The 14,828-nt window shown below is 37.0% G+C and overlaps 1 protein-coding gene across 2 annotated transcripts in view; it reads right to left on the bottom strand.

The window, feature by feature from the left end:
• LOC143360897 (glutamate receptor ionotropic, kainate 2) overlaps positions 1-14,828 on the bottom strand; it is a 310,952-nt gene that overhangs the window by 19,979 nt on the left and 276,145 nt on the right. Inside the window, exons 12-13 of one of the 2 annotated variants that reach the window (XM_076800074.1) lie at positions 11,395-11,598; positions 5,949-6,053 (exon numbers count right to left, since the gene is read on the bottom strand). In XM_076800074.1, the coding sequence (XP_076656189.1) occupies positions 5,949-6,053; positions 11,395-11,598 (309 nt within the window). The remainder of the gene's footprint in view (positions 1-5,948; positions 6,054-11,394; positions 11,599-14,828) is intronic. The other variant, XM_076800075.1, reaches the window with a different exon arrangement.

Here is a 14,828-nt window from a genome sequence, read left to right on the forward strand (position 1 = left end):
ACCGTCTGCAAAATTTTATTTAGGATCCAACACGCGGCCGTTTGTCTACTCCTTTCAATCGTGTCCTCATTATAGCCCCGCTCGCTATTATTCTTCGCGAGAATGGTTACTCCCGAGACAACATTCTCTTGTCGATCCGCACGATCTTTCTAAACGAACGTCGCGAAATAAATGGAACACTTCGCGCGAAACTATCGGAGACTTAATATTATTCGATTGTCCTAGATCAGCGCGATCAATTTATTTCCTAGGACATCCCGGAAATTAAATTTGTATTTTCGTTGGATCGGAAAGAATAGTGTCGCTTGAACAATAGTGGGAAAAATGGAATTGAATCTTTTGAAATTGAAGAGAATCTGAAGATGTTGAGGAAACTGATTTTTGAGAATGTAGGGCGAAGGAAAGATTTTGAAAGAAAAAGTAGCCTCGTATAGAAGCTCCTTTCTCTTCTTTTTTTTTTATTAAGCTATAAAATCCCACATGGGATTATTAGCAGCATGCACATGGCTGTGCATGCTAACTTTACGTAGGTGGCTTATAAACTAGGATTGAGACAATATAATGAACGTTTTCGAATACAATAATAACACTAAGGATGTAAACAGTGAGACTAAAGAAATGAATGTATGAAAAAGATCGAATTTTTTGATAGCTTCTACGCCAATAAATATGTCAACATCCTCTAAATATTTTTGGAGTTCTATATTGCAATTAGAAATGCCTCTGCAATTCCAAAAGACAGCTTTGAGGTTAGTGTTAATGCGAGAGCTCGAAATATTATTATTCATGAATAGTGTAGATAAGCTTAAGTTTTCTGTGGAGTGTGAGCAAGATCTTCGAGAGAGTCCTTTCTCTTCTTAATCATAGTCTACTGAAGCTTTCTTTCTCTCTCCAATCATCTTAATAAGTCGGAAATAATATTCAGGTCATTCCATGTCAAACCGATCACTTTTTGACCTCACCATCGGCGATTTTGTCCTAATTGAAATATATTGTATTTCATGTGATATTGGGCTGGGTGGTTTAAGTCTAAGTGAGGGGGGGGGGGGGGTTTAAATTAAAGGTCTTCGAAGTTTGAAATTTTTGCCCATTTCGGCGAAAATGAGCTCCACTTGCAAATTTTTCTCTCAGGAACTATTTGTCTGATCGAGCTAAATTTTTTTTCGTTCAGAAAGGATTGGTTATCGTAAAATAATTTTTGTGAACCTGGATAATTGACATTGTAATGTCGAATAACGTAAACGAATTCTATTTTTGCGTTTTTTTTTTCGATGAGGGGCCAAGGTTTTTCAAATTTTGATAAAAATATGATCAGATTCCTTGATGTTTTCGCATTCAAATGAGCCCTCCAAATAGATGGAGACTTGATAATTGACGTCACAATGGGCTGGGAAAGGACGCGATGTACCCCCGTTTCAGGTAGGCGAGTCGCGCGCTCCGCTATTATGTTCGGTTGTCAATACCAATGGTCTCAAAGCAATATCAGCAGACCTCGTATACGACTAAATGACCCTATTTATACCTCGAGAGCTATATTATAACCGCTCCTGGCCAACGACACCTTTTCAATCACAACTTCATTTGTAGATGTTAATGGCTATACTGATTGAATATGTTCTACAAAAAAGGTGTCATTGCTCGATGGAAACCGCGAGAAAGTGGTGGTATTCTTTCATCAGGAAGGGATAAGGAGGATCAGAATTAACATCAGATTGTGGGTAAAAATATAATGAAAACCACATATTTCATTACACTAAAAACAGAGCGATCGTTATAGGACGAGCAAGTTTTACATAGTACTTCTTTATTTAATGATGGCGTGAAGCTATGAGAGCTTCTGGTGTCTGTAACTGGTAATGCTATTGCAAAGCGAGTTTGTAAACAATCAGCATGTTTATAGTATTCATTTTGGGTCACGTAATTAAATGTTATGTTTGAGAAAGATGCTTCTGCCCATTCAAATAAATCTTTAGGGGTGAGATTTTGATTTTCCAACGGTATTTGCAAGCTAGTGCGCATTGCAAGTCTTTTAATACCTTCTCCAATACCGTCACATGGTCCCTTACCATGAGCTGTTGTAAAAAACTGCTGTACAACAGGAACAGCGAAATCGTTAAAATGATGAGTTAAATTAATGAAATTCTTTTTGTTTTTATATTGTACAGCTACCCGGTCAGAAAAGTTATAATCTTTTTTATGTTTGCCGGATATACGGGCTGTTCGCGATAATTTGTACCAGAGTTTTTTTCGTAAAAGGTAAACATTAGAAAAAAAAAAACCAAAGAGGAGGTAGTTGATTTCTCAATTTTTTGTATTTCTAATATTTTTCTAGAAACAAAGGTGATCTTTATTTTTTAAATGGGATGCTACATATTTGTTTACGTCATATGAAAACGAACATTGAGACGAGTTCAACCATGTAGTATGTTATGGTCTTCAGGATCATGCAAGGACAGAAATAAGAGAAATAGGTTTAACATTTCGTAATATTGTATTTATTAGTATGTTGTAGTGATAAGACTACATCTCGTGTTCAATGTGACTTTCGCTGACTGTGTGAATGTTTATGTTTTTAAAAGACAAGCTTATTCCTTTAGTTTCCGAACCAGCCAAACCATACGTTATCATTATGTATTGTTATACTACGCAGGAAAAAGTGGATATGTTAAATATTTTTTACGAGTGTAATAAAAATAAGAAACAAAGTAAACTAGTGTCTCTTCGGTTTTTTTTCCAATATTTACCTTTTACGAGAAAAACGCTGGTACAAATTATCGCGAACACCCTATATATGTTTAAGATAGTCTATTAACCCTTAGCACTCGAATGGCGATTCCTATATTATTATTAAAAATATGTTTTACATTATTAAATTTGTTTATATTTAATAAATTACTAAACTTTTCAGTACTGTACGAGTAAATTGCACCATTTTCGTATGTATAACACGAGAAAAATATATATACAAGGGAAATATTCTAGGTCGGAAGAAATGTTTCGTTTTGGAGTAAAATAGCTTCGAGTGCAAAGGGTTAATTATCCAGGTTGACAAAAGTTATTTTACAACAGCCCAATCCTTTCTGAATAAAATAGAAAAAAAATTGTGCTCGAATAGACATTTAGCTCGTTCCTGAGATAAAAATTCGTAAGTGAAGCCCATTCTCGCCAAAATAGGCAAAAATTGCAAACTTCGAACGCCTGTAATTTTTAAACGAATTCTAAACCGGCAAAATGAGGACTTAAATGCCCCCTAATTTCACATGGACTACAACATGTTTCGACTAGAACAAAATCGCCGATGGTGAGGTGAAAAAGTGATCGATTTGTCATGGAATGACCCAATTGTACACCGAGTTACATTGCACATGGCACGGACCAATGATTATTTATTTTGCTCGTTTATGCGAGATTTCAATTTACCACAGAAAATTCAGTGTTCGAATTGAAGGGAGAGGGAGTTCATAAACTTCGAGAAAGCTTAACTGTGAGTTCCACTGGAATTAACTAAAAAGTGCCGGAGTCTTGGATCAGCGAATTCTCTCGTAAGGAAACTTACGACGACCAGCATGATGAAATTGGAATTCAGCCATAGGTACCGAGTTTTTAAATTAAATAAAAACTCGAAAGCCTCTGGCGGACAGTGGATCCTCGTAAAGGGAATTGTAGGAACCGTCATCTTTAGAACGCCACCCAGGAAGTTTGAGTTTATAGTCAAACGAAGAAAAGGGACTGGGGTAACTCGGTGAAATCCTCGCTGGGAAAATTAAAATCTATCTGATACGCTGGGTACACGCCGAAAGAAAATTTTCCGAAAATTCTCGAACGATTAGAGGACAAAAATTCGTTTGGAAATCGGAGATTTCTCTGGTTGCTACGGAGACTACGATAACTAATAATTTCGTATGACATTTTCGCAGGGGATAGTAATAAGCAAAATACTTTTGGTACTCTGTGAATCTAGTATTAACTCCCGCGGGACGGATGTTCACATTGAAATCTTCACCAATTTTATTTTATATATTTCTTTTTCTTACAGGACCTGATACAAAAGCGATACGAATTGTCTACGAGAAGATTAGAATTCAGGTGAAACGTTTGTAACTCTGGGTCAAAGTGGACCCAAATTCCGCCGGTCGAAGGTTAAATCATTTTGGACCTACATATATTAAATGATTTCCGACTGGATTAGAGTAAGGAATGGCTTCTGTTCGAAGAATCAATATGTTACACATTACCGAGGAGGTACTATTGTCAATGAGTCTTTCTGTTTGTCAGTGGTGTCCTCTATAAGCATATTTCACTATGTCGCATGGTAATTTCAGAAAGTAAATGTGAAAAATAAATTTGGAAAATAGCTTTTAATTTCATCGCCAATATTTTATTCAGATATGGAAAAACATTTTCGCGTATGTTTAAACTTCAGACTTGCTGGGTAAATCCGTAAATGCTGTTACATGTTTCAAATTTATTTTCTCAAAATTATCATGATGGAATATCATGAAAGGAAGAGGAGCCAAATTCTTCTAGACATTTGAAGAATCGAGACATCCTGTTCTCAAAAATTTCGCGCCCCGAAATTTATCTTCCGAATTTATTTTTCAAATTTATTTTCGACATTTCTTTTCCGAAATTATCATGTGACATAGTGGAATAGGCTTACAGGGGATATCACCGAAAAAAGAAACGCAATGGCAATAGTACTTTCTCACTAATATGGAAACATAAATTATATTAAATTTCATTTTTTTTGTGAGTAGTTACCATCGCATGTACATTGGTAACCAACTTTAGATTTTTGTAAGAAATTTTGGCATGTGCCGCACTCCCTAGAGTGCCAAAAATCGAATAATATTACATTAATTGTGGATCCGTTGCCACTTATTGTTAGCGGTTTGTTTAGTCTCATTCATTGTATATTGAAGGAATAAACAATGATAAGATCCCCGAGTTTTCCTCTGAACTTTCTTCGTATGAAAATTCGTTTCTTCAGTCGTAAACCCAAACATTTGTCGTAACACAAATACGTTTAGATATATTCTATTTACATTTGTTTATAAGTTATTAGTTTTAGTTATTAGTATATAAGTTATTTGTTTTTAGCAACCGAACGTTTCTATGTAAGACTTTGATTTTGATCTGTGTTATTTCTTTTGTTTTATTTATATTTTCATGTTATTATATTTTTATTAAAATACTGAACAATAATATGAAGTAGAATTGTTATTTATAAATTTAAACCTTATACTAAACCAAAGAATAATTCTTTCCCGTTAGAATGTCTGAATCTCCAAAAAGTAACATTTACAATAATTTTCCAAAATTACATTCTTTTTGTCCATACTTAAAAATGACGTCTTCTTTGACAACATCTACTACTTGTTAAATCATTTTGTGTTACATAGATCCATTACTAACTTTGTTGTATTTTATATTTAATTATAAATCATTTAACATGTATTGTTTAATTAACAAAAACCAACTAAATGTTGTAAAAAATTAATAATTATTCATATTTTATGCAACTGTAAACATATTAATCGATAAATATAGAAAAATAGGCGATTTAGAATTTTGTCCAGCTGAAAAGGCCATTCGTCACCAGAGTTGGGCAAAATATTTATCTCAATAAAAATTTCGAATAACGAATAAAAGATAAACAAATTTTTATTCGTTATTCGAAGGTTCGAATAAAAAAATTATCTTTATTCGTCGGATAAATTCTCGTCGAATAAAATTATTTATCCGATACTCGTCGAATAAAGATACTTTTTTTATTCGAACCTTCGAATAACGAATAAAGATAAAGTATCTTTTATTCGAATCGTTATTTAAATAATTTTTTATCTAAATAATGCCCAACTCTGTTCGTCACACTGTGCGACGACCAGGTTAACTGTTCTACGCGAGGATGAGGAAATCTCCGGGATTCCTTAATTTCTGTGTCTTACCTTGAAAAGGATCGAAATGCCGAGGTTCATGAACGGCTTCGTGAAGTCGATCACGCTCTCGCGAGCATAATTGATGGTCATCGAGCCGACCGCCAGATCTGCTTTCTGCGAAGAGAGATGGATCGGTCGATTAGTACTTTGGAAATGGCGAAACGGGTGTAGCCAGGCCACACGTGTATCTTTCTTGTGTGCTTCAGAACGATTTTCGATCCAATACATCGATCTACGCGCGTCCTGCGGAAAAAAAGATCAAATCAAGTGATCTAAAAAGCATTGTTCCCGACACGTAGATCCAGGTGTTCGATTAAAAATCTCCTGCGAACGACTGTGTTTCCTACCTGTCTGCTTCACGTGTTTCCCTACCTGTTGTGATTGAGTGGGTGATGTGTGAACAAGCAGTATGTACTATGTTGTGTCGGACTGTGGCTAACTAATCTAGATCTCTATTGTTTAGAATGCTACTGCTTTAGTAGGCTGAAACGATACTCTAATCAACTGGTAAATCAATTAAAGAGACTGTGCCTTGATCTATGCAAACGTTGATTGCTGTAGAGCAGATTTCACTAAATTGTAATATATTTTAATTGGACTATATTTTGCTAAATTGTATGGGATTGTAGCAGAAATCGGTTCGGTTGCAAAAATAAATGATTTTAACAAGTTACTTGTCCACTAGTTGCTGTAATTCTGATTGTATTCGCTTTGTTAATAAATGAAAAGATATGGAAGATAACGGAGTTTCTGTTATTACCCAATAGAATACTATTAATAGATCAGTAGATATAATTTATTTGAGTCAATAGAACACATTTTTTAAATTTTCAATACAGGTTCAGATAAAAGAGCTGAAAAATCCAACTTTTACTATTTCTTTTGCGACTCCGACCAATTCGAATTTTTTTCAAAAATTTTTTACACCTCGTCTAATAAACTAATCCTTCTAACTTCTCAATAACATTCAAGTCATTCGATCCAATTTTTAAAAAATTATGTTTTTCCAAATAGTGTGTAATCAGATTTGCTCCTTACTGTAACATCATTTTTTAATTGCATCGTGTAACCTGACCTTGTCATGTAATAACATAACTTATAGTAACATGACCTTGTCATGTAATAACATAACTTATAATAACATGACCTTGAAATGACCTTGATCTTGGAAAATTAAAGTTTCATCTAGAACTGATGTACATCACCAAGAAAAATTCATAAAATTTACAAAATCTGATCCATGAAAGTCCCAATGTAACGATAAATGACAGGGATGAAATTTTTCATCTTGAAATATTCGTATCATGCTTGTTTTAGAAATGCCAGTTTCACGCTCAAGTTGTCGTAAACTCGTATGTGGATTTTCGTTAACTTTATCTACAATGGTTATTTTGCTTCTTTCGTTCCTGACAGTTCTTACACAATTTTTCAAAACACTACCAGTTTTTGCATAAGTACAACGTGATGGGCAATTACGGTCTGGAAATTGATCTCTGTACATTCGAACTGCTTCCCTAAAACAATGATCAGCTTTACCGTAAACGAATACCATATCAACTTTCTCGTGCATTGAGTAGTTCATTTCAAACAGTACGTCGATACACTGATAGATACATTGAAACTGATCGGGACTTCAAACCGTTAGGTATCATCACTATTGCGACACTAAACATGTTTATTTACATTCACTCTCTTGATTGTAGACTCTTGGTCAAAGCCTACGATCTCGATAGACATCAGTACCAGGTAAAACTTTAATTTTCGAGGATCAAGGTCATTTCAAGGTCATGTTATTATACATATCTGAATACATTTTTCGATCAGTTACACGACGCAATAAGAAAAATGTAGTTATGTATCAAGATACACCGATGACCTTGATAATTCCGAAAAAATGACCTTCGGAAAAAAATATTCTTGCCAGGTATTTGGTACATTGGCAACATGCACATTACGTAGAAATATTTTTTGCATCACAATAACCTGAAGAGATATTTAGGTGGCCTTACTTACAAGGACCACCCTGTATAGAATTGTACAACCAGATACTATGTAAAAATATGATCCTCACGAAACCCCACATCAATCAACGTATTAATTTCTACGCTGGCTAAATAAGCTAGATAATGATTTACAGTGTTTCCATTCAACCGAGAGAAGCTACTATGCTTCCTAAGCTATCTGCTATTTTATACCTAATATCCATTCTAACCACCTTCATTATAACATTTCCGCGGTTGAACAATTTGAAACCTGAGACCGAAGCCTTGAGAAGGCCTTCTCAGAGTTCTTCCATGTTCCGATTGATCCTGATCAATCAGCTCAATCGCAGCCTTTTAAAAGCCATTCTACACCGAAAATCATTCCCTCCAAATCAGTTCTCTATTAAACAAGTTCCCCGGATCGAATGGTTATTACAGGATTTATTGCTCGGAGGAGTCTTGAGACTCTCTTTCTAGGTGATCAAAGAGATTCAGACGACACTCCAACCGAATATTTCGTCTCATAAATAGGGAAAGGATCAACGAGGAAAAGTTCTCCGCGACCCACACCGGTAGTATATGTTATTCAACCCGTTTTTCATCGTCTGGAAACCGGGAAGCACTGACCGGCATAGCAACCGCAGCCTAGTCAGATTTATTTCTGGTTGCTTCTGCTCGGAAACCGTACATGTGGCCACGACCGATAAAAGGGGTTGAAAGAACTCTCTTACACCCTTTCGTTTCGTGACCGCTCCCCTCTTGCCTCTTCCGTGAACTTGCCATTAATAGGGATTTCAATTTGAACCGCGGCTTTCCTTCAGACATAGTTCTTCTATGCGTTTCAACAACCGAACGACATCCATTCGACGTCCTTTCGAGATCTTCCACCCGAAACTGGACGGATCTTGTCAAACATTCGCCGAGGGAAAATGAAAAAGATAACGTTTGAAAAAGATGACAATAATAGAGTGATTTCTCTATATATGTCGCCAAGGCCTGGATGATAAACGTCGCGGGATTATCCCCACTACCGCGGGGTATACGCCGTGAGGGGTTAAGAAGCTCGAGACGCGTAAAGAGTAAATATTAGAAAAATATGAAAGAGGAAAAACCGTAGTACCGTTTTTAATACCAAACACAATGGCGTATGTAATTTTTTTGTGTTTATACTATTTTGTTAGATATGAAGGTGACCTTCAATTTTTTAAATGGAATGCTGTATATTTTTGCATACCACATGAAAGCGTGTGTCTAGACGAATTCATCCGTATACTGCAAAGTGACCTTCAAGGTCATGCAAGGTCAGAAATGGAAGAAACATTTTGAATATTTCATAGAAATGTGTTTACAAGTATTCTTTATTGGTGAGGCTACAGTAAATGTTCAATACGACTTGTTTGTGAATGAATGCACATTTCGGCTCTATTAATTACATTTTTGCTAACTTCCTCTAATGTAGGAATAAATATCTGCATAATCCAGAATCTCTGCAAAAAGATTCAGAAGATCCAATTTTTTTTATTTAACATTCAAGGCAGATATGTATAAATTGGCAAAACAAATTCTAAGCAGACTTTTCGGAAGATATAACAATGATTCTTATGAAAATAGTGAAAAACTTTCAGATTCTCAAAATGAGGAACTATCACTGGAAGAACAGTTAGAATTAGAAATTGCAGATAGCCTTCAAGAATTTAGTGTCAAGAGTTTAGCGGCAGAAGAAAATAAATTCCGGACTCTAACAAAGGAGTTCCAAATTTTTGAGTCCACTGAAAAAAGGACACCCAATCTTCAGCAACTTTTGGCTGTTCTGTGTACGATAAAGCCAACATCCACACAAAATGAAAGAAATTTTTCTACGGCTACAGATTTTGTTACAAAAAAAAAAAAGAAGTAGATTGTCTGATTCTACATTAGACGCATTATGCTTCTTAAGAAGTCATTTCAAAACAGTCCACCGAATAACGATACATTAATATGCGATATTACTAATCGGTTTCGGAAGTAACACTGAAATTGTCTAAACTGAAATTAGAAGTAAACACTCTGAATGTAAAAGACAACATCATCTGATTCGTATGAATAAGGAATACTTGTATACACGTTGGTATGAAATATGCAAAATGTTCCTTCCATTTCTGACCTTGCATGACCTTGAAGATCACTGTGCAGTATATGGATGAATTCGTCTAGACTCACGCTTTCGTGTGATGTAAGAAAATATACAGCATTCCATTTAAAAAATTGAAGGTCACCTTCATATCTAACAAAATAGTATAAACACAAAAAAATTACAACTTAGTACAAATTACTATTAAAAAATAGTACTACTTGTTTCTCCGTCATTTTTATCTAATATTTACTATTCAGAAGAAAAACGCTGGCTAGTAATAGCGTGAACACCCTGTATATCGGGAATTCACTGTATTCGGACACTCTTGAAAAATATTCTACTGTTTCAATATTGGAAAAATTGAGAATGCAACACAAAGGATCGCTCGCACAGAGAATCGGTTCTGACCGCAGCAGCGTGTTAATTACACTAATTTAGTAACTCCATTAGAATATTCGATCCCCGTGCGCCCAGGGGGATCCGCGACTTAAGCTCGCACTTAATCAATTGGCTCTATGCGCGTATTAGCTGTTACGTGGGACGTGGTTGACAGCTAAAGCTATGCGAAAGCGGGGGTAGCTGGGTTCGCGCTTCCTAGTTAGGGGTGCACGCATTTCCACGCGTTTCGCTGCGCCGCGTCAGCTCGGGATTTGCATTGCAAACCCGCCCTAGTATCCGTTGTAACACACGTGTCTACGTTATCGGCGCGAGAAACTTGCCCTACTGAAATCCAAACGCAAGCGTCGCGATACAACCACATCATCACTTCTTCGGATTCGTTTGTTTCAGGTTTCGACACTTCTCGCGAAAAACACGAATTCTGTGTTTTTGCTAATCAAAGTGTGTGAACGTTGCTTCAGGCGATTCCCGACATTTTTCCGAGTAAAATGATACCCCACATCGACATACCCTGACCAGTGGGACGCCCGTTCGGATAATCGAGGTTCCACTGAATCGCGGATTACACGAGTAAATACAAATCGAACTGTATCATGTTGGTGCTCATTTTACTCGGGATAATGTCGGGAATGCAATGATACAACTTCCGACAAACGGAACTGCACACCTCTCTCGGGCACATCAAGAAATTGCAGCACACCGGAACAACTCTAAAGCGAAAATCAGAGTTTAAACAGTACGGTACGAGTTTCTGTCTGTGTCAACACAATTCCTAACGCTTCTCGGACCACCGTTTGATCATCAATCCGGCATACTGGTGGTCACACCGTACTTGTTGCAGACAGTTAAAGTGTTTGGGATACTTACGAGAACGTCGCGAATCTCTTGTCCGCGTAGGATCGCAAATGGAGATAATTCCACGGTGTTTTTGGGCACAGTTCGCGAATAGGCGCATACTAACCTTGTCCATAAGCTGCCGGACTATTCCGTTCCACTCGCCGGTCTCGTAATCGTAAACGCCGTACTTGCCATCCGGCACGAGCTCGATCCTGTACGCGAAGCCCACCATGTGAGCTATCTCCTTGAGTAGGTCGATGCAGAAGCCCTCGTAACGTGCATTCCCGCTGAAATTCCCTCTGCTCTTCAGCATTACGTACGGCTGCTCCTACGGGGACCATAAAAAGGAACTACTACCTCTCGTCATCCTCCTCTTCTTCTTCTTCTTCTTCTTCTCCCTCTCTCTCTACCTTCGATCCCTTTCTACATATCCTTTTATTTCCGGTTAACACACGATGGCCTGGAGAGCGTCCGTGGCCAAAATCAAACCTCTGAATTTCCATTTGAAACCTGATCTTTTCCCACCCACCGACAACCCTTGGAAACTTGTCAAAACCCTTCGGGAACCCTTCAGATTTTTCCGTTCGCCTTTCGGCAACTTGGCTGGCGTAGTTGTTTGCGTTAGTCGAATTTCTAGTATGTCCTTTTGCTGTCTGTTGCTTGTTGTCCTTTAGTCTTACATGTGCTAGTCAAATTTTCAGTTGGCCTTTCGTTGTCTGGTAGCAGTCTAATTTATACTAGTCAAATTTGTAGTGCGTGCTATCGTTTTTATTTTGCATAAAAATCCGCAGTCTGCTTGTTAAAAAACATTAAAATACAATTTTTGTGTTGTACTGTTGTACAGATAAGGATGTACCCAGTTAGCCAAATCAGCGTCGAGCAAATTCTTGCGCAATGTTTGTATCCATACTTTGCGAGCAAAAGGCGGTCAATTTGGTGCCACAACCCTGCTTTGAGCAGAATTTGGTCACTATTTGACTGCAAATTTCCATGACAAGGATCCATTGCAAATCGAGGCCAAACCGTTATAGAGGGCAGCGCAGTCGCACTAAGCACTTGCTCTTCGAGTACATGTCGGGCAAAATCGGAGTAAACCTTGCTGTAGGAGGAAAAAGTAGAATTTCATTTGAACTTCTAAATTATATAATTTTAAGTTTCATGTATTTTCAATCATTTAACTCCGTTTTCCCCTCCTACAGCAAAGTTGACTCTTAGAAAGAGGTTAGGTTCGCTCTCAGCGCGACCGACCTGCCCTCTATAGCGAAGCCAAGGTTTGGCCTCGATTTGGTCTGGATTTGGCATGGAATTTTGTCTGCAAACTTTGCACTCAGATACCGAGCCTAATGCGGAAACAGATGGATCGGAATTTGTAGACAAATTTTCGTGGCAAATTCATAGCAAATTGCTTACTGGCTATGTCTGTGGAACATCCTAGAAAGGATTGAGGCTAATAGAAAATAGTTTGTCATAATGAGCCATACGACGTTCTGAAAATCATTTTGGTGTGGATGAAGTAGTCGATGAGAATGTTGGAAGTCAGAAATTAATTTAGTTTTACAATTGTAACATTGTCAATTTCAACGATTTTGTTACATGATATTGTTACAATTTGTAGTAAAACCCTAGAAAAGAAAAATACATAATCCACTGCACATTGATTAACTACGATTATAGAATTGTTTGAATTATTGAATGATTATTGAAGAGATAATAGATTTGTATTTTGGCCACACATAAATGTCGCTTTCCAGACCGCCATGCCGAAGAAATACTCTTCCAAGAATTACTTTTATCGTCCTCCCATCGATTTTCCACAATTTTTCAACTTCCCCCTCTCTTTCCCTCCATTTTCCTTCCCATTAACCTTTTTATAGTGCTCGAGATTATTTTTTTATTAGGAGAGAATATCCTACGTCCATCGTCTGCACACTCTATTTCCCTTGATCCTCCTCAATTTTTTCTTAGGATTTATCGTATGTATTTTATCGTACACTGAGTTTCCCTTTCTAGATTTTCTTTTATCTTGAACTACTCCCGAGTTCCGCCACGCCCACGCACCTACTAGATTAGATCCTCGATTGTTCTGTTTTTCCGGAATTATACTCGCTATAGCCCCGTTACTATCACTGACAGAAAGTACAATTTGTATAAAAATCGCGAATTTTAAAAGGTTTACTAAAGAATACTTTGATATATCTAAAATATAGAAAATAGCTTATCAATCCTAATTAATTCCTGTGCACAGTTTCATTTTAATTCCGACTGGATCCGTCCAATAATTTGCTAGTCATTTTCTCGAATGCACTGCACTGAAGTCTGCATCGACTACGAAATAATTGATACAAGTAGACACTGCGAATTTTAATAGCAATAATTGTCTATCTCGGCAAACAGGAGTGAGATATTGACAAAGCATTAATTAGCAGGATTAATTTAATTTAATTTAATGAATCTGTAATATACTAAATTCTGTGATATTTGCTGCTTTCTGTCCGATTTATTTTTGTCATAAATGCATAAAATTCGCAGTGTACAGATCACGTTAATTAGCTCGTAAAAGTGATACGAGAGGTGATACGTTCGAAGAGGAGTTATTCTCCCCCGCAAAATTCGAATTTTGCCCCCGATTTTCTTGGCTCTTGTTCGCCAGTGCAACTCACGGCAGACAAATGGATGCACCCCCTCGTGTATCGTCTCGCGATCATGCGAGCCGATCGTTTCTCCCCAGTTGCATTGACCGTGCACTGACGGATTGCAGAACAACGGAACGCGCTTTTGCTCTTAACCCCGTCGTCCGCCTTGCAAGATTTCCTGAGAGATCTCTGCGGAACGCTGTTTCCTCCGAAATTCCATCTTCGCTACCCCTTATCTGCGAACTTATGCACGTGTGTGCCGCAGTGCATCTCTCAAATTGATCATTTCGATAAAGTGTCGTGTGCTACAACATCTTCAATCGTATTAAACTCTTCATGGTAGGCAAAGTAAACATCGTCTGAATCAATCTCGGGCAGAAGCAAGACATAATTGTAATTGTAATAGGATAATTTTACCAAGTTGTAAATATTTTATACAGGGTGTCCATTTGAAAACTTTCCAGCCGAATATCTCGAACTGTATGAAAGATATTAAAAAAGTGCAAAACACGTGTCCAAGGATTTGGAAGGGTAAAGAGGGGGGCAGTATCAGTTTTTTTTATTTGGGTGGCGTTTTCAAGGTCATTTGACATCTTTAATTATGGGATCTTATTGTACGTAAAAAGACCAACAATTTTAGTAGGATACTTTTTTTTAATTTCGGAGATATTTAAATAGAAGTAGAGCGAGGCATATTATTGTGTAAAATTCTTTGACGTAAATCGTTGATGTTTTCCAGTTGTACTAGCAGGTACCGTTTGAAAACAAAATTGTCCTCTATTGATCTCCTGTTTATGTTGTCTGTCTTTCAATATAAGATTGTACTATTCAGTCAAGTGTGAATCATCGCAATAAGAGATACTATATCGTAGTACAATTAATTGTATAAAATGGTGTATTCTTTAGAAGAACGAGTAGAAATAAT

This window comes from Halictus rubicundus, chromosome 14, assembly GCF_050948215.1.
Source record: "Halictus rubicundus isolate RS-2024b chromosome 14, iyHalRubi1_principal, whole genome shotgun sequence".
NCBI lineage: Eukaryota > Metazoa > Arthropoda > Insecta > Hymenoptera > Halictidae > Halictus > Halictus rubicundus.